Here is a 23,236-nt window from a genome sequence, read left to right as displayed (position 1 = left end):
GAGAAAGCTGATAGACATGATGAATGAGTAAAAGGTATAGGATGCCAGATGGTGATGTGTGCTAAGGTGGAAAGAACCAGAATGCCATTAAGGGAGAATGAAAAGTAGGTATTGGGCCTGAGCTGCAGGAAGAATATGTCTGACAGGTGGAAGTCTGCGGGAGGAGGGGTTTGCTTTTGTTTGTGTGTTCAATCGTAGCCATGCTATATTCGAAATGTCTATTAAACACCAATGTGGTGGGTCTGAAGTCCAGAGAAATCCAGGCTAGAGACAAAAATTGAGCACCTTAAGTATATAAATGATTTTACAGCTATGAATGACATTACTTAGGCAGGTCCAAGGGCTGGCACCTTTTCACAGTTGAAAGAACAGCATGCACACAGGCTACAATTTTCTCCAAATCACACGGCTGGTAAGTTGCAGATTTGGGACTAAACCCAGGTCAGACTCACGCCAACCCCTGTTGGCAGCCACTGTGAAGTCTTGCTGCTGTTGACAGGAGGGCCTTGGGCTTTCAGAAGCTGTTTCCTCATCTTTCAAAGGAGGGTGGCAGTGGAGGAGCAGGTGGAAGGCAAGGATGGTGCAGGGGGCAAGTGGTGCTCAGGCATGTGGCCAGCAAGCTGGTCAACCACCCAGAAGCATCACCAGAGTGGTCCCGGTAAGCCCCCTGCCTTTTTCTGCCAGTATCAGACACCTGCTCTCATCAGTGCAGTCCTATCTTCTGGGCAGGGGTGGGGGATCAGGGGAGGCACATGTACAGAGCCTGAAAGCCAACATATCATTTTACAACAAGAAGCAACCTGCCCCTCAGCCTGGAATTCTGGGGTCAGCATGACCTGCGGGCTCTTCCAGTGGGCACAGGATCCCAGCATGTGAATCCCTGCCAGCTCGTCACTGGGCGAACTTGGCTCTGGAAGAAGAGGAATTGGATAGGTACGCAGGGCTGGTGGCACCAGGCTAGGTGACTGGAGTGCCCCTGGGCACACCAGGGCTGGCCCTGCCAGAGAGACCAGAAATAGGGTCTTTGGTCTCAGTCAGTGCCCTGGCTAGAGAGCTGCTTCTGGGCCAGTCCCAAGCTGGGCTGGCACTTCTGGCCAGCCTCATGGCGCTTCCGTGGCTGGCGGGCCCCTTCCGCTGACTTGGTCTTTCTTTAGAGTTGTTAATCCCTTTCAGTCTGGTCATGCTTGGTGGGGGCCCCATGGCCTCTGTGGCTCAGCTCTTCCACTATGAGGCATCCCTCTGAGGCTTCACAGTGTAAATGCCAATGGCTCCTGTCATGGGGAGACTGGGCAGGTGCCTGGCCATCTACTTCCTGTCCCCCTCCCTGCCGGTTGGCAGGAGGAGGCCTCTAGCTGGCCTCTCTCACTGTGGGGAAGTCAAATTTCCAGTCTCCCCCAAGAGGGCTGCTCCCAGGCTATGCCCTGTGCCGAGCTCAGCCCTGGCCTTGCTGGGTAGAGCCTCCCAAAGGCCCGAAGCTTTCAGTATGGCTCCACCAAAGTCTTGAATCCCACTCAGCTCTGTCTGGAGCCCTGGACCAGCCTGGGCCTCTCAGCTGAGGCTGGAAGAGCAGCCAGCAATGCAGGGAGGCTAGAGGAGGGAGGGACCCAGAAGTGGGGAGACCAAGAGCAGGCTGTGCTTGGGTTCTTTCTTCTCTCTCCCCTGCCAGGCCATGGGCCCAGCCTGCTGCCTTGAAGGCAATGCCCAGAACACATGGCCTGGCACTGTGCTGGGAATAAATTGAGGTGCCAGCATCTTGAGAATCTGGAGGTTTTACAGGGCTGGGGATTTGGGTGTCAGTCTTAAGGGTTTGTGGAGAGCACTGTCGTGTTGGGGTGGACTCTGGAAAACTTGGAGTGGGGAGAACACTGGCATTTGGGGCTATGGGGGGATGTCCAGGTGTGGCTCAACTTGGGGCCTGGGCACCAAGACCCTGGAAGATCGACTTAGGGCCATGGACGCCCATTGGAGGCAGATGGTTTCCCATGTGAGCTTGTCTCCTGCGGACATTCAGGGGTGGGGATAGCAAAGGCAGTCTGTTTCTGGGATTCAAGTTGAATATTTGGAGCCAAGCACTATGAAAATCTTGGAAAGAAAGTTAATGATAAACCAGAAACTAGTAAGACCAAAGCAATCATTCGTTAGTTGTGTTTGCAAAGAGAAATGCGGCAAGACGTATTCTGATGGCATAGACGACCTGCTTTCAGAATGAAAGAGCACAGAGCAAGTGCTTTACCTCAGAGGTAGTCAGGCTCTGCCCCTTGCACCTCCCCTCCCCCACCTCCCGCACACCCCAGGGATGAAATGGAGAGGACGGGTGAAGACATGGGAGGAGCTCTGGCTTTGAAGGTCTAGATTTGCCTGTTAGCCATGTGCCCTCAGCTAGTCACTGTGCCTCAGTTTCCCATCTGTGGGCAGCTACAGCCCCTTTCCCCTCCTAGGGCCTTTGCACTTGTGGTCCCACTGCCCGCACACTTCCTAACCACCCTTTCCTAACACACTCCAATTCACCCTCAGGTCTCTGCTTCCTGGGGGACGCCTCCAGGCACCTAGTTCCACGCATCTGCACGCCTGGAGCAACCTCAACTTCTCCTTGCAGGTCCTTGGCACACGCTTTCTTGTTTATTTCATGTCTGAGTTTTTCATCAGAGCACCGGATGAGGGCTCGGGTTCAAGCCCTGACTAGCTGTCTTAGAGATCGCCTACCCTCTCCGTGCCTCAGTTCCCCGACGTGTAAACTGGAAACCACAATGGTCCCCACTTCTGGGGGTGGTCGTAAGGCATAAATGACATAGTGCATCAAATACTTGAGAACAGTGCCTGGTATTCAGCACGGGCCGAATACACGTTACTGTCACCACTGTCATTTTGTAGTCTTTATTATCACCCTGCAACGTCCAGAGGGGCGCACGGAAGCCATCGGTATCTTCCCGGACCGCCTAAGCTCCTTGAGGAGGGGGCCGCATTTGGGGCGCCTGTAGGACCCAGCGAGGGAGAGAAGCGGAAATTCGGCGGTGTCACGGGAAGCCTGGCACACAGTAGGCGCTCAAGACGACGCTGCGAAGGAGAGGCCCGGCCGGTGCCCGCTCCTTCCCCTCCTCCCCCGCACACTCTGTGCTGTAACGCTCAGGCTGCCCACATGGTCTTTAAGGGTGTCTCTGCCTCCAGCGACACCCATTCCCACAACAAAGAGACTCGCCTTCGTGGGGCCGCCTCCCCTCGGCGCAACCAGGAGGCGCGGTGGGCTCGGGGCGCCCCGTCTCCCCCGGCAGCCCGAGAGTCCCGGCTCGGGAGCTGTCCCTGGTAGGTGCAGGTGTGCAAGGACTCGGGGGCGGGGGCCGGCCGCCAGGGCCCCGCAGGGACGCGGGCGCGCCAGAAGGACACAAGGAACTAGGTGGCGCCCGCGGGGCGCACGGCGACGCCGCCTCCAGCCGCAATTTAAAGGGCAGCGTGGGGCGGAGGGATCCCTGCCCGTCGACTGGCTCGGCCGCGGATCCTTCCGCCGCGAGGTGAAGCGACGGGGATCTCACTGGTTCTCTCAGAAAATCGCTTTTTGTTCCTCCGCCACCGGGAGCACCCGGTGGCGGACTTATTTCCCTTGCGCGCTTCCCCGCCTCCCCCCACAGAATCCCGTCGAAGCCACCGAGGCGGCCGGCTCGGGAGGGCGGAGGGGAGCGCACGTCCTCGGCGTGGTGTCCCTCCGCCGCCGGGTGCCGCGGACTCCTTTTCGTGTCCTTCCACCGTGCCCGGGCGGCGTCCGGGTGGCTCACCGGGGGCGGCGACGCGTCTGCGGTGCGAGCGGTCGGGCTCCGAGGCTATGAGGTGAGGGCGCCTGGGGACCGGAGGCGGCACCGCACAGCGCGAGGACCCGGGACGCGGAGCTCCGAAGCCGGTGGATGCCTTTCGGACCCCGCGGCCACGCGCGAGGTGGAGGTGAGGTTCGGAGTTGGCGGGGCGGGGGCGCCCGAGCGCGGCGAGCCGGGGCCGAGGGGACGCGGGCGCGGGGGGCGCGGCGGCGCGGCCGGGTGGGGGCGGGGGGCTCCGGCCGCGGCTGGGACTTATTTTTCCCGACAGCGGAGGGAGCGGGTGGTGCTGCGGCAAGCGCCGCCATCTTGGATTTTACTCTCCATTTTTCTCTGGAATTTTTTTTGGTGATTAATTTTCTTGGGGAACGCAAAACTGTGGCCGGGCAGCGCGGGGGCGCCCCCATCGCAGCGGCCGGGCTGCGGGGCCTGGATGCGCCCTCGAAAGGAGCCGGGCCGCGCCGGCGGTGAGTCGGGCCAGGGACGGGCCCGGCGCCGGGTGTGCGGGGGGCGGCTTCGGGCGCCGGGCCGGGCGGGGGCGTGAGGGGCGCCGCGGCCCGGCCGGGAGCGGGGACGCCGGGGCCGGGCCGGGGGAGGCCGGGCGGCGGGGGCGGGGCCGCGGGCCCGGCCTGCAGTGGCGGCTGCGGCCGGAAGGGAGCGGTAGCGGCCGCCGGGCAGCGGCGGGCCGGGCCCGCGGCCGCACGAGGGGCGCAGCCCCGCCGCTCGCGATTGGGGGACTCTGTTTTCCGTCTTCGCCAATGGGCGGCCGCGGGCGGTCTCGCCCAGTCGCTCCCGCTGCCGTCTGAACTTGTGGCTGTGTTTGTTGGGGCGCGAGCCTCGTTTCAAGCGTCCTCCCGAGCTCGTCCTCCGTCCCACCCGCTCCCCACAACATCCCTGACTTGTGGCCGAGCGTCCCCGCGGCCGCTCTCTCCTCTCTCTGCTTTTTCCGCCGTCACCTCGTCCCGCGGCGTTTTGGTCCCGAGGAAACGCGTTCGTCCTTTCACGTGTCTAAGTACGGTGTGGACCAGTGTCGCTCCCACCTCTGACAGGGGAACAAACGTGTTTCCAACGACAGCTCGATCCAACTCGCTGGAATGAGGTAGAAACAAGTTGGGCAGCTGAGAAATCTACTTTTTTTTTTTTTAAAGATGACCGGTAAGGGTATCTCAACCCTTGGCTTGGTGTTGTCGGCACCACGCTCAGCCAGTGAGGGAACCGGCCATCCCTATACGGGATCCGAACCCGTGGCCTTGGTGTTGTCAGCACCGCACTCTCCCGAGTGAGCCACGGGCCGGCCCCAGTGAGAAACTTACTGATCTCGGTGTGGGTTCGGTGACCCTGTTCTGGAGCTGTAACTTGCGATCCATTGAGTGTGAAACTTTTGGAATCCTGGAGAGGTGAAAATGTGTTGTTTGAAGTTAATTTTTAAGAACTTGCTTAATAAAATTTACTCTGGGAGGGAAGAAAGAAAGAATGAAGAAAAGGAAGAGAAGACCACAACAATACGTTGAATTTTCAGAAGGAAAGAGCAACCTAAGACTGGAGATAGGGGGAGGGCGTAAAGACATATCACGCTTTGTAAGAATGAATATGCTAATGATAAATTTAAAAAATTTAAAAATTCATTCTGGGAGAAAAGTCTTATCCAGAATAATGGGCAGATGAATTAATTTGACTAATTCTTTTCTTCTGGACCTTTTTGGATTTAAACCATTTTGATTTAAAGTATAGGTGCGCGTAGCTGCCTAGGTCTGAACTCTGCTGTGAACTCTTCCTAGTTCTCAGCTCATCAGAGGAAGCATTTGTTAGCTGTAACTTTTTCATTTAGTCTTTAATATTGAGAACACGCCTATAATTGCTGATAATTAGTAGTCAAGTCATAAATATTTTGAAAAGAGAAGATGAAATCATTTTGGCTCAAATAATCACAGATAATTTGTGCATGTTGAAATACATACTTAAAAAGTTACTTGTTGTAGTTAGAAATTTGCCGAGTAGCCAGAGGTTTAGCAACTTGAATCACAGGTGTGGTCGGTCCTGTCACTGTTGGAGCTCCGCATATTCCAAGGTTGAAGTCCACAGTGCTCTACTCCCAGCGCGTGTGGGAACTCCAGTCCATGTTTCAGTTTTTAATCTCTAAACGTTCTACGTTCTACTCGCTCTCCCAAGCTCTAGCCGCACTAGTTTCCCATCCCTGGTGCCTTTTGGCCATGTTCTGCCCGGCATTCCTACACCGTTTTCTTCCCCCTGGTACTTAACCCTTCAGAGAGGCCCAAGGAGAATTTTGCCTCTTGAAACACACCTTGCCTTACACGCACACACGCATCCATTTGGGGGATGGCCCTCTCAGGAGAATGCGTACTTCCTTTGAGCAATTATTACATTGTATTATATCGGGTTGTTTACTTACCCATCTCTTCAGCTTTCTTGGGCACTTGTTGAGTCTTAGTTATTATTTGTCTCGCCTGCCCAGGGACAGGTACTGAGTAGACACTCAGTAGACACTTGATGAATGTGTTAATTTATTAATCTCCAAATTGTCAAATTTAATTGTTTGCATTTAGTTTTTCAAACTATGCCCATTCTATTGCTATTTTAAAACATTGTTATTTTTTTTTAAAGTTTGAGAATGAATGGAATATTATACTTATTCTTCAAGAGGAGAGTAGGGCCCAATTCTTTATCCGTAACCTTTGAAATCAAACTTTCAAAATCATTTCCAAGTGCTCTCGTCTGTATTTTCAACTGCCTTCTCGCACACACAATTGCTATGCTCTGAACTCCATGCTTGTAGCATAAACCAATAGCAGTATTGGGGAAGATGGAGGTGGCTGCGTGGCAGAATATGCTGTAGGTACTGGCGAGGTATGCTTGTGAAGAAGGTGTACTGGGTGTTCGCTTTAACCTTGAGCAGGGAGGAGTTTGGCGGGGGTTGTTGGTTTGTAAATTTCCCCTTGGGTCATATAAATCTGGCATGAAATCTGATTTTCCTTTACATGTATATCAGTTTGAGGGTTTATAGGTATGACTATGTGGTCAGGTTGTGTGACAAAGAGGTTTGTGTGTGGCATCTGAGCAGCTCCCTGTCCACAGAGATGCCCTTCCCAGGGCTTACAGAGTAAATCCTTGCAGATAAATCAGTGTGATTTCATTATTTTGTGCTCTGTATACCATGTATGAGTTTTACTCTCTCCATTCTCCAGAATCCTTCTGCCTGGGCAGGAGTTCCAGGACTGTGTCAGCCCTAGAACACTAATTGTTGAGAGTCTTCACACATTTAAAGACAGGGACTATGTGTCATCCCTTCACTATGACACACTATTGACTGCATAATATAAAACAAATGCAGGGAGAGATCTGTTATGTTTGTGCATGAACATGATGATATGTCAGGTATGGCTCTATGCAATAGAAATTAGTCAGATATAACTTTAATTTTTCAGTCTGATTTTTAGTTTTTCTTTTTTGGGAAAAAACTTGTTTTACTGACATGTCTTGGTGTAGAAAATGGCTTTAATTGTTATAAGAAGCAAAGGCTAAAATTATTGCAAGATAAAACTTACGACTAGCTGACGAGCTGTAAATTACAAGCTTCAGAGAGTTCCAAGCCTTTGAATCCAGTGATTTGGAAAGCAGTTTCCTCCTCGGATAGACTGTCAATTTTGAAATCTTGAAATAAATAAGTTCTGTCTGAGGCTAAGTTTGAAATGTGAATGAAAACCCTGCAGTTTTAGTGGCTGAGTTCCATGGAACGCGCTGTACAAAGAAGGTTTCCTAGTCAGCAAGTAGGGAGTACCCTAGGCTTTTGTCCCTGAAGGGCTTTTAAGGGGGAAGGTTTAACAGCTTTCCTTGTTTTAATTCTTGTACCACCTCTACATCTCCTGCCCCCCTCCCCCCAAAAAAAAACCCTGCAAATTTTTTTTAGTTGTTACTCTAATCCTTTTTCTTCCCCATAATTTGATGTTTCCTAGAAGTGTCAGCTGAGAGCAAAGGTCGTGCCTGACCAGTATTTAACCTTGTATCTATTAATATGATCTGAATTTCACTTTGTCCTAGTTAAATTAGAGCAAACATCTTTCACTTAGAAACATATCTTGTTTTATTCAATAGACATGTTTCCAAATTTCGGTCATGCACTCTTATTTTAAATGTGTTACAAGATTTTACTATTTTAAAGGCGTGCTATAGAGAGCATCCATCTGTAAAGACTCGCCCCTAATTTATTTTTACATGTTAACTTCTAATATTAGCTTATTTTTTTAACTTTTCTTTTTTGTTTTGGATCCCCATGTTGCCTGGAGGCAGGTAGAGTGGGTATATTATCATTTATGTAGTTGATGATGGATCCAGGAACCATTCACATCCTAATATTAACCTTTATTATCTCTGAAATATTCTCACCAAAAGGAAAAAAAAAAAAAAGCCCTCGATTTCCATAGTCATTGATCCTCTCTAAGTTATGTTCTCCTTCACTATTTTCATTCAGTGCCAAAGGTTTTTTAGGACCACCAAAGCAGTTTGGTTACTCACTGCCTCTGGCCTCAGGCAGCCTGATTTGGGGCTGGCTTGTGTCTGTGTGAGACAAACTCAAACTACAAGCAGTCTTCTAGGGCTGTATATAAAATTATGACTCCTGTATATACATATACTTCTGGGAATAGTTGGAAGAACTATAGGATTAAGAATAAATGTCTGTGTTCCAGTCTCCGCTGTTTCACTATTTGTATAGGACATTGATAGGTCCACATCCCAGTTTCTTCATCTGTAAAATGACTACATATTAATCTCTGAAGTCACTTCCAATTCTGAATTATTCTTCATGCTTTGACACTTCAATGCCACCCTATTTTCTCATTTCTAATAACTATTTTAATTGTATTTTGACATCTCTCTAATTGGTTTACTTTATCTGCATGTTTCGTGTAGTTTTATGTTCTTTTTTTGAAATGTCATTAAATTGATAGGGTAGTTTACAATCAGTTGGGTTTTAGAATTGAGAGACTAGGGTTTATCAGTGGTCCCAAAAGCTTTATTCTTATGACCTTTGTGGCTCCCACTTGCCAGTTGCATCTCTGCAACATGTTTTAGTTTCTGTATTATAATAGCACACTAAAGAAGAAAGTAAATAGACCTAGGGAGGATTCACCAGCGATAGGTCTCTTTATTTATGGGTGATACATATGGCTCAAGTATTTGAGTAAACCCCAGATTGCAGTTTAAACACGAGGGTTTTAGATTCAGTCATAACCACTTAATAGCAGTTTGAGTACAGGAAAGCAATTCGTTTCTGAGTTTTAGCCTTATCATTTGTAGTGATAATACCTGTCTCACCTAGTTCATAGGGTTGCTGAGCTGGTGATCCTCAGGCACGCATGTTAGGGTGAAACAGTGTAACGCCTATTACAGGTGTTAGGGCACCTGTATTCTAACTTGTGCCACCTGTATAGGAACAGCTGGTCAGCAGATCTTTCATGGCACTGGGATTACCTCTCAGGCCTTATACAAAAGGCCCCTTCAGTGAATGGTCATTCTGCTTTCTATTCTGCACCCTTATTCTTCAGATACCCTTTTTTTTCATATGCTTCCCTTTGGGTTTTGTCCTCCACTCACCGAGTAGCCCTGCCTGGTTTTCCTGAAAGCTGAAGCTCTCGTGCGCCCTCTAGTGTTCCCTGGACACCACCAGTATTCCAGCACCACGAACAGTGCCCAGTGGCTCCCAGTAGGCTCTTGGTAAATGTTCATTGAATTGAGTGGATTCTGGGTTTGCAGAATGAATCATTTTGTCTGTCTGATTTATATAACAAGGTGGAAGTATCTGATACATTTCAATGATCTCTGAGGAGTATTTTTATTTTCAAGGAAATGAATACGTGGCATCATGTGAAGAAATATATATTTTTAGTAAGAAAACCAACCTGTTAGGAAGATGGAGTGCACCCCACTGAGAAGTAAAGGGGGGCTTGATCCTTCAGCTGGTGAGCAGTGGAGTCTGGGACTAGAGAAGCCATAGGAACCCTGCTTATCTCTCCCGCTTAAAAAAGGAAGAAAAACAGACCTTATTCGAGGCCTGGAGAATTTAGACAAAACCAGTTGCCTCAGAAAATATTTGTTTGGTGGATATAAATAGATACCAATAGTGTTTTTGACCCCAAAAGATGATCATTTTTATATTGTTGCTTTTATTTTCCCTGATCATCCAAATATAGTCTGTGTCCACATTATTCTCTCCTAATATCTTATTTATTTCCTTTATAGCTCTTACTAGAATTTATAGTTACATACTTATTTGGTTGTCCTCTTTCCAAACTATACTCTCAGCTCCATATTCCCTACTCAATTAATGGCAATCTTGCAGTCTCCCAAGTTAAAACTTTTGCCCTGGCTAGGAATTTCTGACTTATTTTGAATGCCTCTCCCCCACCATCTGTATCTAATTCGTTACCAAGTTTTGCCATCCTTGTTGTATCTTAGCACCAGAGCTTTTCTCTCTTCCCATCCACTGTTACTGTTGCATTTAATTTCCTAACTGGACTCTCTCTAATATCAGGGTCTTTCACTAGAGGAATCTTTTCCAGAGCACAATTGAGGGAACTTTCCAACCTCTCATTTCGTATGAGGGAGAAAAAAGGGGGGGATACTTACTTTACAGGATGTGAAAAATAAATGATGAATATAGGGGTCAAGGGTTTGGATCTCCTTACCAGCCAGCCGCAGAAGAAAAAAGGTGGGGGGGTGGGGCAAGCATTAAATGAACAGAGCTGTTATCATTTATTGTTATTTTTAAAAATGAAGTTACACGAAGAAAAATTTGTTTTACCAGATACACAACAGACTGAATTCCAGTGTAAGGAAATCTACAGTCCCTCTGAATGTTAGGTGAGATGTAATTTGGTAGGATTTTTAATTACATTGTTGCCAAATCCCATGCCTTCTTTTTAGAAGCAGTAGGAAAAGGAAAACTGATGCTCAGCTCTGAATCATAATTAGCACACATCTCCCATCTTTTTTTGTTCCCTTGAAAATTTGTACTTTTTTAAATGGGTGAGGTGATGTGATTTTTCTTCTGGGAGTTATGATAGGAGGGGGAATGGAAAGGAAATTTCTACTTGATTGTTTAAAGTTTTGCGAATAATGTACCTGGCGCCCCCCCCCCCCCCGCCTTTTCTTCTTTTTTCTTTTTGGCCTTAGTTACATGGAAAGAAGAGACCGTTGGAGATCTTTATTTTATTGGCAGTTTCTGCTCATTTAATTCTTGTGCCAGACCGAGGAAGTAGACCCTCTTTTCATCTTACTGACGAGGTGTTAGCGAGGTTTAATAACTTGTGCATAATTGCACTGCTTGAGAGTAATGAATGAAGCTAGGGTGGGACCCAGGTGCTTTGACTCCAGAACCGCATTCTTAACCATTGTGTGGGCTGCCTCCAGCAAAGTCCACCACCTGGCAGTTTCAGATATGGTGCCTAAAGATCCAGCCCAAGAATCACCTTTTGGAAGTTTTTCCTCACCCTTTGCCCAGTAAAAATTGCCTATTCTTTGATCTACTACTTTGTGATTTCCAAGGAACTATGGGCTGTAGAGGCTGTACTTACAGATATTTGACACTAGGTGGCATCTGTTTCTAGAAAAGTGAAGTGCTGTTGGGTCTCGAGAAAAGAGTAACAACTGGAGGCATCCTTGATTTTATTTATAGGCACTACTGGGTAAGCAGATGGATCAGATGTAGAGGTGGGGAAGCAGGTGTTCTTTGTTTTTTGTTTTTGGTGAAATTTCCTTCAACAACCACATCCTCATCAGCTAAAACTTTTTTTTTTTAGAAATACTTGGAGACGGTTGGAGACATGAAATCTTTCTTATATACAATCTTTCATTGTAATACATATTGAGGGCCGGCCCGTGGCTCACTCGGGAGAGTGCGGTGCTGATAACACCAAGGCCCCGGGTTCGGATCCCATATACGGATGGCCGGTTCGCTCACTGGCTGAGCGTGGTGCTGACAACACCAAATCAAGGGTTAAGATCCCCTTATCGGTCATCTTAAAAAAAAAAAAAAAAAAAGTAATACATATTGAACGTGGATACATAAGAAACTAAGAAGCAATATTTTCAGTAATGAGGCAATTAGAGAGACACATGTCCAGCTATGAATAGTGATCATAAGTAAGTAAGTATTGCAAATGTCTGATCGTAAACTTGCCAGTAGTGAGTATTTTGGTGTTTAAAATGTTTTACTAAATGAAAAATTCTATCTAATAGTTTGTTTTTGTTGTAAGTTTTTATATAAAGAGGTAAATGTTCAATCATAACATTTCTAGGGAAGATCTTGGTTATATGGCTTAGTACAGTAAATGACTAATTAGATGTGTAATTTGGAGGCTGGCTTTCTTTTCAAAATCCATATAACTCTAGCTGGGTTTCATACCTGCAGTTAAAGGTGGAAGATGACTTTAAAAGTTGTTTTATATACACTATTTTTAAAGGTGTTTAAAATCTTTTTTCCTGTGACATATTGGAATTATATGTATTTCTGGAGTCTGGTAGCTGTAAAGCTTTTCTACTTTGGTTTTCTTTTTCATGGTTCCTGTATTAGTTTCCTGTGGCTGCTGTTACAGATTACTAACAGTTTGGTGGCTTAAAACAACAAAAATGTATTCTCTCACATTTCTGGCTGCCAGAAGTTCAACAGCAGTTCCACTGGGTCAAAATCAAGGTGTTGACAGGGCTGTGCTCTAGGAGAGAATCTGTTTTTAAGCTCTTCCAGCTTCTGGTGGCCACATCACTCCAATCTCTGCCTCTTCTCTTCCATGTGTGGTGTCAAATCTCTCTCTGCCTCTCTCATAAAGGCATTTGTGATGGCATTTAGGGCCTACCTGACAATCTGAGATAATCTCATTCATCTCAAAACCTTTAATATCATCTCCAAAGACTCTTTTCCTTATAAGGTAATTCACCGGTTCCAAAGACTAGGACCTGCTATCTTTGGGGACCATTTTTTAGCCTACTGCCATCTCCTTTAGAGCAGTTACCTCAACCAATTTAGTGTGATCAGTATTTTTCAAAACTTAGAGTTGATATCTCTAGCCATCATTTTATCCTGATAAGGGCTATGGGTGAAGCATTATTATGCATTGATGATAAACTTAGGCTTCAGGCTCCACTCCCTTGAAGGTGGTCCACATGGGGGCATTACCACCTGAGGGTGCTTGGGAAAGCTGTTGGATGGCTGAAGAGAAGGAAAGCAGTAGTGATAATTTAATAATAACATGGACATTTGGAATTACTTTACAGGTATAGAGACCCATTCTTTGCTATGGAGTTGATGGTGTTAAATACCCGTTTATCATTTGAATTAGCAGAAGAACTCCAGTCTTACAGTGACAGCCCTGCCTTGGGTAGAGGCATAATTGTGAATTCAGAAAAACAAATACCCCCAAGGCTTTTGTTCTTTCACAGCTCTAGCACTGAGTTGAACTACTTTGATAAGTCAAATAGTGTCTCAAGTGAGATCTGTTTCTGACAATATTTATAGGAGCAAGTTTTAAAGTTAGGTATGAACATGAATTTATAGTAGTTTTCCAACAAATTGGCAACTGAGCAATTGCTTTGTCAAACTGTATTATAGTCTTATGGTGGAATGTTGATCACAAATGCTTCTGGTAGCTTTGCAGGGTTTCTTAACGGGAATTATTCCTATAATATTCCATGGAACTTTGGATATTTATTGATTGCAGATGGATTTGGGATAGCCATTGATAAAGACTGAGTTGGAATTATTTGATATAGAATCCTTTTGCAATTTTAGATTTGGGGGAAGAACTAATTATCATGTGGGATTATATGTTGTGGTTAGGTGTGAGAATAGAAAGGGGTGTGATATGAGTGCCTTGAGTATGTCAGGCCTTGTGCTAGATTCCAGTGATACAAAAGTATACCTTAGCTAGTTTATATTGCAGAGGGAAAGGCTGGTATTATCAAATAATTATACAGAGAAGTAAATACAGCTGTAATAAGCACCATGATGAGAAATTCAAGGGGTTACAGCATATAACAAGATCTACAGGGTTGGAGGAGTGGGGTTGGGCAGGAGCTGCTGAGCAGGTTGGCAGCATCCCAAATGCAAAGGCCCTGTGGTGGGAAGCTGTCAGCTTCACAAGTGTATGTTTCAAGCTGTTTTATTTTCCTTTTTATATGTATCTTTAATGGCTGGCCAGTTAGCTCAGTTGGTGACAGTGCGGTACTGATATCACCAACGTCAAGAGTATGGATCCCTGTACCACCCAGCCACCCCTGCCCCCACCCAGAAAAAGAAATTACAAATATATATATTTAATTTTTTTATCAGTAATAACATGCTCATCTCGAAAAGTTGAACATATAATAGGTAAAAATTGCTTGTGATTTCATTCTCCAGAGATAACACTGTTTGGTTTATTGAATTGTTTTCTTAAATTGTGGCTGAATCACTTGGAAAATGTTTTCTTTGCTCTTCTGAATAAAGGTTTCCAAAGGTTCTCTAACAGGCTAGAGTTTCCTTTTTAAAAATATGTGTTAATTTTTCTTTTTCAAACACTTGGGGATTGTTTCCCTGCCCCTGGATAAACTATCTGCAGATAAGTTCAACATGTAAACTGGTTAGAAAGTTCTTGGTGTTAATGTCACAGGAATTATGTTAAAATTCTTGGTAGTCACTCAATATTTTTATTTTTCTGACTTTTTTTAAAAACTCCTGGTTTATGTTTAGGACATTAAGCAAAAATCTCCTGTCTTAAGTGAAAAAGGATTAGAACCAGAGTTCTCAAATAAGACACAAGCTGTTAACTCAAAAGTCACTAAAGAGTTTATAATCCTGTAAAGGGATTGTGGAAAGATAGAAGGGTGTTGGCGTTTGTTGAGGGGCCACCACTGCCCTGGCACTTTATGTAAACCAAGCACATTTTCTATGAAATAACTCTGCTTTCTTTTGAAACTTGTTAGAATTATCAGGCTTTTTGTTGTTGTTCTTATCATGAATAAATAGGTTCAAAATATTTGGAAAAATATTTTTTAAGTTTATTCTATACCCCCCAAAATAACTGTTGGTGTTGATGATTTGAAATGTGTCCTGGTGGTGCTGGTGGTGGTGGGTATGGTGCTTTTTGCCTTAATAGTATTATTATATGATTAGGAGTTTCTTCTTTAGTACAACTCTAAATAAATTCTTTAAGTACTTTCCCCTTAAATGCAGTTCTTATTGTAGCATTTTTCCAGTATGCTTTACATTGATTGTAAGTCCCCCCCCCCCCCCGCTTTTATTCATGTTTGGTAATATAATTTGAAGTACATGCTGCTTTCCCCACCTGTGGATCCTGTGAAACTACGTAAGGCAAATCTTCCTTTCTTGTTGATTTTAGTGTCCTCGGAGCAGTGGTGCTGCTTATCTTGGAGCATAATCACAATTGCGTTTCCATAGAGCCTGGTTGCATCATTTTTGTGAACACTCACTGGCAGCAAAGCCCTCAGGGAGTTCCACCCCATTCTTACACTCGGATGATCTATGTTGCTTAGATCCAGAGCATTAATCAATCTAGTAATTAAAAAAAAGTTAACACAGATCCTGTAAGCCCTGTGAAGGCATGCATTTTCACATTCACTAATCTATTTCCATCATCTCCCACCCCATGAATTTAACTTACATATGTCTTTTCTGGTATGTGAAACTTCTACTCTTTCTTTGGTTATTCCTTATATTCCCCTTGTCATCTATTTTTTGAGCAAAGCCCTCTCTGTTGTCTTCACAAGTGCATGTTTCAAGACATTATGTCCATATTAGAAGTTCTCTGTCAGGGCCTGCCCGTGGCTCACTTGGGAGAGTGTGGTGCTGATAACACCAAGGCCACAGGTTCGGATCCTATATAGGGATGGCTGGTTGGCTCACTGGCTGAGCGTGGTGCTGACAACACCAAGCCAAGGGTTGAGATCCCCTTACTGGTCATCTTAAAAAAAAAAAAAAAAAAAAAAGTTCTCTGTCATTCTTGAGCAAAGCTCACAAATCATCAGTGACCCATCCTGTCCATGAGTTTAGACTCATAAAAGAGATGTGCCTTTTGGGTGTCTTAGCCTTTGCCCAAGTTGGTCACTCCCTCTTGAATCACTCATGCCTGGTTACCTCTTGGTTCTCCTTCTTCCTTTCTAGTTGTTCCTTTTTATTATCCTTTACCTTTTCCTCATCTTGAGCTCTAAATATTAGAGTGCCCCCTCAGTCCTTGGAATTCTTTTATCTGTAGTCACTCCTAGAAGATTTTGTCTGGTCCCATGGCTTTAAATGCCACTAATGCTCTGATTTCAAATTTTTATCTTCTGCCTGATCCTGGATTCCAGACCCTTGTATCTAGCTGCCTACTCCACTTGGATCTCTAACGGGCATCTCAAAAATGACCAAAGTCAAACTCCCACCCCCTGACCCCTACCAGTCTTCCAGTAGTCTTTGTTATCTCCCCAAATGTTAATTCCGCTCTTCCATTTGGAGGTGTATTTGAGTCCTCTTTCTCTCACACACATATTCAATCTGTCAAAAAGTCCTGTCTATCAGCAAAACCTTCAGAAAAGATCCTGGAAACAACTATTTCTTGCCACCTCTGCTGCTGCAAGCCACTAGTTCTCTGGTTTATTACAGTAGTCACTTAACCAGTCTCCTTGTCCCCAGAAATTGTTAGTAGCTTCATTAGAACTGCTTTTTTAAAAGTATTCATTTGTGAGCTCTTCTCCACAAATTAAGCTGCCAGCATGGACCTTATAAAACTGAGTTGGTGCATGTCACTTCTCTGATTTCCATCTTGCTGGGAGTAAGTGCCTAAGTCTCAGCAGTGGCTATTGTAGCCCTTCTTTCTTGTAGCAGCCTCTCTGACCTTATGCTGTCCCTCCCTCCACTCTTATCTGCTCCAGCCACTCTGGCTTCTGTGCTATTCCTCAGGCACACCAAGTGCCTTTTCTGCCCCTGGGCTGTGTGCTTACTCTTCCTTTTGCCCAGTTCCTGTCCTGTTTCCTCGCACTTCCTTTAGCGCTCTTCGTAAAAAGCCACCATCACCCCCTTCTCCACCTGAAACATTCCCTGCCACCATAAACTGCTTTATTTTCTGCACGATGCTGACATTTATTTGTTCATTTATTATTTCCTAGTGCTTCCTTCCATTAGAATATAAGCACAGATGAGAGCAGAAATCTTTTGTTCTTTGCTGTGTCTTCAGTGCCTGCAACAGTACCTGGAATGTTGCAGGTGTCTCATAATTTTCATGACATTTTTATATTGGGAAATCAGAACAAAGATTTGTAGCTATTATGCCACTTAAGGAGTGGCCAGTACTCCTTTCTTGAAATATTTTTTCTGCCAATTTTGGGATAAAATTGAAACAATTTTTAGTTCTAAATATAGTCATAGGCTAGTTAGCTCAGATATTGTCAGCCAAGGCCATGGAAGCATTTCCATGTCAGCCGGCTGTGTTCCATGGCAGACCTGCAGCCTGTTTGTTGGAAGAGGGGACTTATGCGGTAGCCATGAAGCCTTTAGGCTTTGCTGTCTACCTTATGTCTTCAACCCATTTCTCTATAGTATCCTGCAATATCAACTTGTGTTAGCTTTTTGAAATTTCATTACTATCTTTTTTAATATGTAAACTTGTAGTCCTATAGGAAAGATTGTGGCATTAAGAACAGATTCCATATTCATGAGGGCAGAACAAATGACCCTTAGTAGATTACGTATTCATTTTTAGTTAAAAATTTATAAATAGCCCCCAAATTATTGATGGCTTTATTAGAAGTCTTTTCAAAAATTTCATTTGTGACCTTAAGTAAGGTCTTTTTGCCTTACTGATATCTGTCGTTTTACGAATGTGTAGAGAATTTCGGAGCCTCTGCTAGACTACATCCAGATATGTGTATTGCATTCATACTAGTGAAATTCAGCCATGTTCTATGATTGACAGAAGTGGCTTTTACAGTGAGATACCTTCAGTTCAAACAATATCAGTTGACCACAATATAAAGAGACCCGAGGTCACCAGTTTGTTCCAATTTGGATCATTAACTCACATTTAGTTGAAGTTATGTATAAATTAGAGTGGGTCTCAGTTTGTGTTCCATGAACTGAGCTGAAGTGTGCTACTGCTAAAATGCTTTATTGGTGAACTCTATTAATTCTCAGAAAAAAATAGGTTAATAGATATAATTTCCTCAAATTAAAATTTTTATGCCGTAATTTTTCTTAAAATTTTGGCATCTGTTCTTTGCCCTAACAGATGAGAAAATGAATGAATAACTTAGAGCTTGTGGAGCTTAAGTAGTGGCACTTGTATCACCTGGAGGTCTTGCTAAAACACTTACTGCTGGGCCTTATCCCTCTATTTTCTGCTTTTTATCTCTTGAGCGGGAATCTTGGTTGGGACTTAAGGAGTCTCCATGGAGAGATGGCTTGCTATTTCTTGTGTCTCTTCATTCTATCTAAAACCAAGTTTCTCTTTCCTATTCCATACAGTTACACTATATGTCTTTTCATTGAGGAATATTAGGAACTCCTAAGAATCTTGAAAATTCTTCAATCGTTATCCATCAGTTGTGTGGAATATAAGGGTGTTCTTGAGATGGATTTCCTAAAGGACCAAAAGCACTTTACCTTCTCATCCTTGTTCTTTTTCTCTGCAGGTGCAGAATTAGGACAAATGAGCCCGAAAGCGTAAAGGCAGGTGGTAGGGAAATTACTGGTGGTAGTGGCTAGGGATCCTTCCATGTCTGTACCTGTGTAGGAGCTTCTTTCACTGCATTTAACACTATGGGCATCTTCAGACAAGAGAATTTGAAAAGGTCAGGCAATAACTTTAATTTACAGTTAAAAAAAAAAAAAAAACAAGAATATTGTTTCTGTGACATGGTTTGGTCCACAACCTCATTTATTTATTCTTTTATCAGTTTAGTGCCTCTGATCTACTATATGCTATGCTAGATATTGGGGTCAGAGATAAGAAAAATAAATTCTTGACCTCAGGACTTCAGTCAATTAAAGAAGCAGACAAACAATTATAATCAGTATAGTGACATAAAGCCTTTCACCTAACTTTTGTAGTAGAGATATAGAACTGAATTTGCCAGTGAGGGTCAAGAAAGGCTTCCTGAGGATGTAAATACTGAACTGGGACTTAGAGAAATTAGCCAGACAGAAAGACGGGTCATAGTTTTCCAGGCAGAGTGGAAAGGTAAGAGAGGACCATGGTGCATTGCCCTTTCTTTCCAAGCTTTCTTTCTTTTATGTTCAAAGGTCTACTGCTCTTGAGTTCTGTGCCTTTTCCCCTAAGTATAAATACAGTCAATTTGATCATCAGTTAGAGGTCTTGTATTAAATTTGATAAAATTAATCATTGGAAAATCTTTAGCTTATCACTGCTGTGTGCATATAATAGTTTTTTTCACCCTTTCCTGTTGTTTAAGCAGCAGCATTTCACTGGATTTAGTGAAGTCTAAAAGACTGGCAAAATATAAGTTGAATATTTGAAAAGTTAACTAATTGAATTTAAATAGTGAAGGAACCAGGAGAAAAACACTTATTAGAGATCAGTTGTAAAGTTATCCTTAACATCAATCACATATTTGTTACCTTTTACCTAAGCATGCTGATCACATGCACATTTTACCCCCGTGCGAATTCACACAAATGTTCCTGTGATATGAAAGAGACCAAATTAATGTTTTGTGTTTGTGTTGGCTGTCATGAAAGGCACGACCAGGTATGCTTTTCTAGGAGTATTTCAAGATAATTTACCATTTTTACTTTTCTGTGTGTTTGAAAAGTAAGGGAAATTGACCTTTGCCTGGTGTAGTTGACCAGTGCTTGGGCAGCAGTGCAAGCATCTGTCAACTACACCAGACAAGGGTGATTCTGCTGTAGGTACATTGTGTGGCATTGGGCATGTGGCCTCAGTTTTATCTGCAAATTGAAGTTCTACTAGTAAGCTTAAAGTCTCATTAGCTCTGAAGTTCTGTATTTTTGTACTTTCTTATCTTAGGGTCTTTTTAGTCTGACTTACCACCTCATTGTGGAATTATGCTTTAGTATTTCATGGACGTCCTTTTTCTTATTCCATTAGCAGCAAATGTAATATATTAATACCCTCATTTCCAAAGATCCTTATAAATTGCAAGCATCCTTCACTGTCCAAATCACTCGGTTCCCAAATTCAACTAATTAAGATTTAGGTAGTGAGGGATACCTCTATATTACCAAATGTAATAGTCTCAATTTTGCTGCCATTGTAGAGGAATGATAAAGGTAGACATTTCCAGCTGGGCACTACTTTCATACTTTGGTATAAAAGAATATTGGTCTCTTAATACTTTGAACAGTGACTTCATACTAACAACAACAAAAAGATGTGAAATTCTTTACTTTCCTTATTCTTGTCCCTCTCCTAAGTTTTGTTTGTAGGGTTCTTTATGCTATAGGTAATGTGTAACTAGCATAACAGTTAGGAATCCCTTACTGTGGTGGACAAAGCTTAACAAAGATGCCTTTTCCTAAGCTTTCCTTGGAACAAAGGAGATAAATAACTTCCTTGTATTTACTCACAGAGCTTATAGAGCTTTACCAAAACATGTAATTTGAGCAGATTATACCACTATATGTAGATATCAGCATAATAAGGAGCAAAGATGATTCTTATTGGTAACTGAAAGATAAATATTTATTGAGCATCTACTATTTGCCAGTCACTGTTCTAAAGAAGCACAAGCAATGAGCAAGTCAGAATGAGTTCCTGCCTTGGGTAGTTTACATTCTTATCAGAGTCTGGAGGCACCATAGTGTTGAGCATGACATCATACATCGTATGATTGGAGAGCCAAGATTGTCTTTAATGGGTGGAGACATTAATTACTCGCTTACTTTTAATACTTATGTATCTTTCTCAAGGGTCTGTTTAGCATGGTTATTTTGTATTTACCTCCCCATTTTGTTTTGTTTTTCATATTTTGTTTCTGTTAGGAGAGAACATTGAAATTATTCTCTAAGCTATTCAAAGAGAGTGACTAAATGCACCTGGGTCAGGCTGTCTGTGGGTATGAAGTGGTTGGGAGAATCCAAGAACATGGTGGTGAATGGCAGGAGAAATGGAGGCAAGTTGTCTAATGACCATCAGCAGAACCAGTCAAAATTACAGCACACGGGGAAGGACACCCTGAAGGCTGGCAAAAACGCAGTCGAGAGGAGGTCAAGCAGATGTATGTACACACTTAACCTATCACTGTTTTGATTGTGATATGAGACAGTGATTCTTTCCAGTTTGTAATGCGTATTCTGTTTTTGTCTTCAAACGATTTTTTACTTTCTCATTGTTAATAGTATAGTTATTTTTTACTCTCAAAGTTATATCAATTTTTATTCTCATCAAACAATATGTATAAACTTAAGTTTAATGCTTAATATAATAATCTTAATCATGCTTTTCGATCTGTAACTTTAAATTATATTTCGTAGGATTTATACCTTAATGGTTGATTTGTTCTATAAAAATTTTTAATGTACTGGTGCTGAATTCCTTATAAGCTTAAACTGTATTTTTTACATTCGATGTAAGTATAAGTATGTACTTCTTTTGCTACTTCTCTAAATGTTTAATGGAGTAATATGAATAATAAAGTCAACTCTAATTTACATGGTAAGTATAATGGACGATACGTAGAACTGACTGCTTTAGGGCAGCTTTACAAATTGTAGCTATTTATGCTGTTTATAAAGGGTAAGTAAACAGTTGTTTATCCTGACAATGAAGCACTACTGATAAATTATTTTATTACCTTTATACCTTTTTGGTGAGAATGGGGCTACTTTTTGAAGATTCAAGAAATTGTAGGTTTTGCACATATTTCGTAGTTCCTCTAAGAGCAGTGAAATGCCTGAGAATAATTGTAAACCTAAGTAGGCAACTATATGAAGGTTGTTCAGAAATGGATCCCCATTTTAAGGTGGACAACATTTTCAATTTCTACTTTTCCTAACATTAAGCCACTATTGAATGTCCTTAGTTTGTGTTGGAATTGGCCTTATCACGAGTTTGGATTAGCCTAGGTTTTCTACAGTTCCACGTAGATTGTACCAGTTCTGATTCATTTCCTTCTCCTTACCTTTTATGGGTTTATGCTATTCATTGGACCCAGGCTGCCCTTAACCTTTCCATATCAAGTCAGGCCACTGTTTCTGTAGAAAACCAGGCAGAAGTCTTGCTTGGGATGAGAACAGAAGAGATCCCAAGACTGAATTGGGCTCTCCTCTGCATGGACACCAGCTAAACCCTGAGGTTGCTGTCAGTGTGCACCCTGATCCTTTCTCACCCTTTAGCATTTGGATGGGAATCTGAAGAGTTGAGAAATGTAGTGACCTTCTCAGTGGTATTGGTTCCGGTCAGTAAATTAGGCACCTCTTAAGCTTTTTAGCACATTGCTGTTGGCCTCCTTTTGTTGTGCATCATAGTGCAAAAAGGTTTAATTCAGTTTAATCGTTGGTGATACGTAAGAATTTAGAAAATAGTCGTTATGTGGGTAACACTTTACTAAGCATAACCCAGTGTGAATATGAAAGCATCACATTGAATGTTACTGGGCAAGAATGGTGCAAGAGAACCAGGAGAGCTCAAAATAGTGCTCCATCTTAGACGAAATGCTATGACTTCACCTAACATCAGAGCCTCAATACAGGAAACAAAAACTGACAAAATTAAAGGTAAAAATAGACAATTCAGCAAGAATTTGGAGACTTCAATACTTCACTTTTTGATAATGGGTAGAACTTACCAGTATAAACCAACGAGACCTAACAGACATCTATAGAATATTCCACTCAACAGCAGAATACACATTCTTTTCAAGTGTACATGGAGCATTCTTCAGGATAGACTACATGTTAGGCCATATAACAAGCCTCAGTAAACTTAAAATGATTGAAATTATACAAAGTATGTTCTCTGACCACAATGGAGTAAAACTAGAAATAAATAACAGAAAGAAATTTGGGAAATTCACAAATAACGTAGAAATTTAAATATGCTCCTGAATAACCAGTGGGTCAAAGAAAAAATCAAAAAGGAAATGAGAAAACACTTGAGGTAAATAAAAATGAATACACAATATACCAAAACTTATGGGATGCAGGCAAAACAGTGGCTTAGAGAGAAATTTATAGTTATAAATGCCTATATTAAAAAAGAAGAAAGATCTCGAATTAGTGACCTAACCTTCCATCTTAAAACACCAGAAAAGGGAGAGTGAACTAAACCCAAAGCAAGCAAAAGGAAGGAAATAAAGATTAGGGTGGAAATAATGAAATAGAGAACAGAGAACAATAGAGAAAATCAACAAAACTAAAAGTTGGTTCTTTGAAAAGATCAACAAAATTAGCAAACCTTAAGACCAAGGAAAAGAGA

General features: G+C 43.1%; 1 protein-coding gene across 3 annotated transcripts in view; it reads left to right on the top strand.

Moving 5' to 3' along the window:
- Positions 1 to 3,625: 3,625 nt before the first annotated feature.
- KMT5B (lysine methyltransferase 5B) overlaps positions 3,626 to 23,236 on the top strand; it is a 50,119-nt gene continuing 30,508 nt past the window's right edge. The window contains exons 1-2 of one of the 3 annotated variants that reach the window (XM_063093990.1): positions 3,626 to 3,930; positions 20,803 to 21,038. In XM_063093990.1, coding sequence (XP_062950060.1) covers positions 20,879 to 21,038 — 160 coding nt within the window. In that variant the 5' untranslated portion in view covers positions 3,626 to 3,930; positions 20,803 to 20,878. Of the gene's footprint in view, positions 3,931 to 4,143; positions 4,268 to 20,802; positions 21,039 to 23,236 lie in introns of those variants that run through there. The other 2 variants (XM_063093993.1, XM_063093991.1) reach the window with 2 other exon arrangements.

This window comes from Cynocephalus volans, chromosome 4 (assembly GCF_027409185.1).
Source record: "Cynocephalus volans isolate mCynVol1 chromosome 4, mCynVol1.pri, whole genome shotgun sequence".
Lineage (NCBI taxonomy): Eukaryota > Metazoa > Chordata > Mammalia > Dermoptera > Cynocephalidae > Cynocephalus > Cynocephalus volans.
The sequence above is the reverse complement of the archived record's forward strand: the minus strand, read 5'-3'. Positions and strand labels throughout refer to the sequence as shown.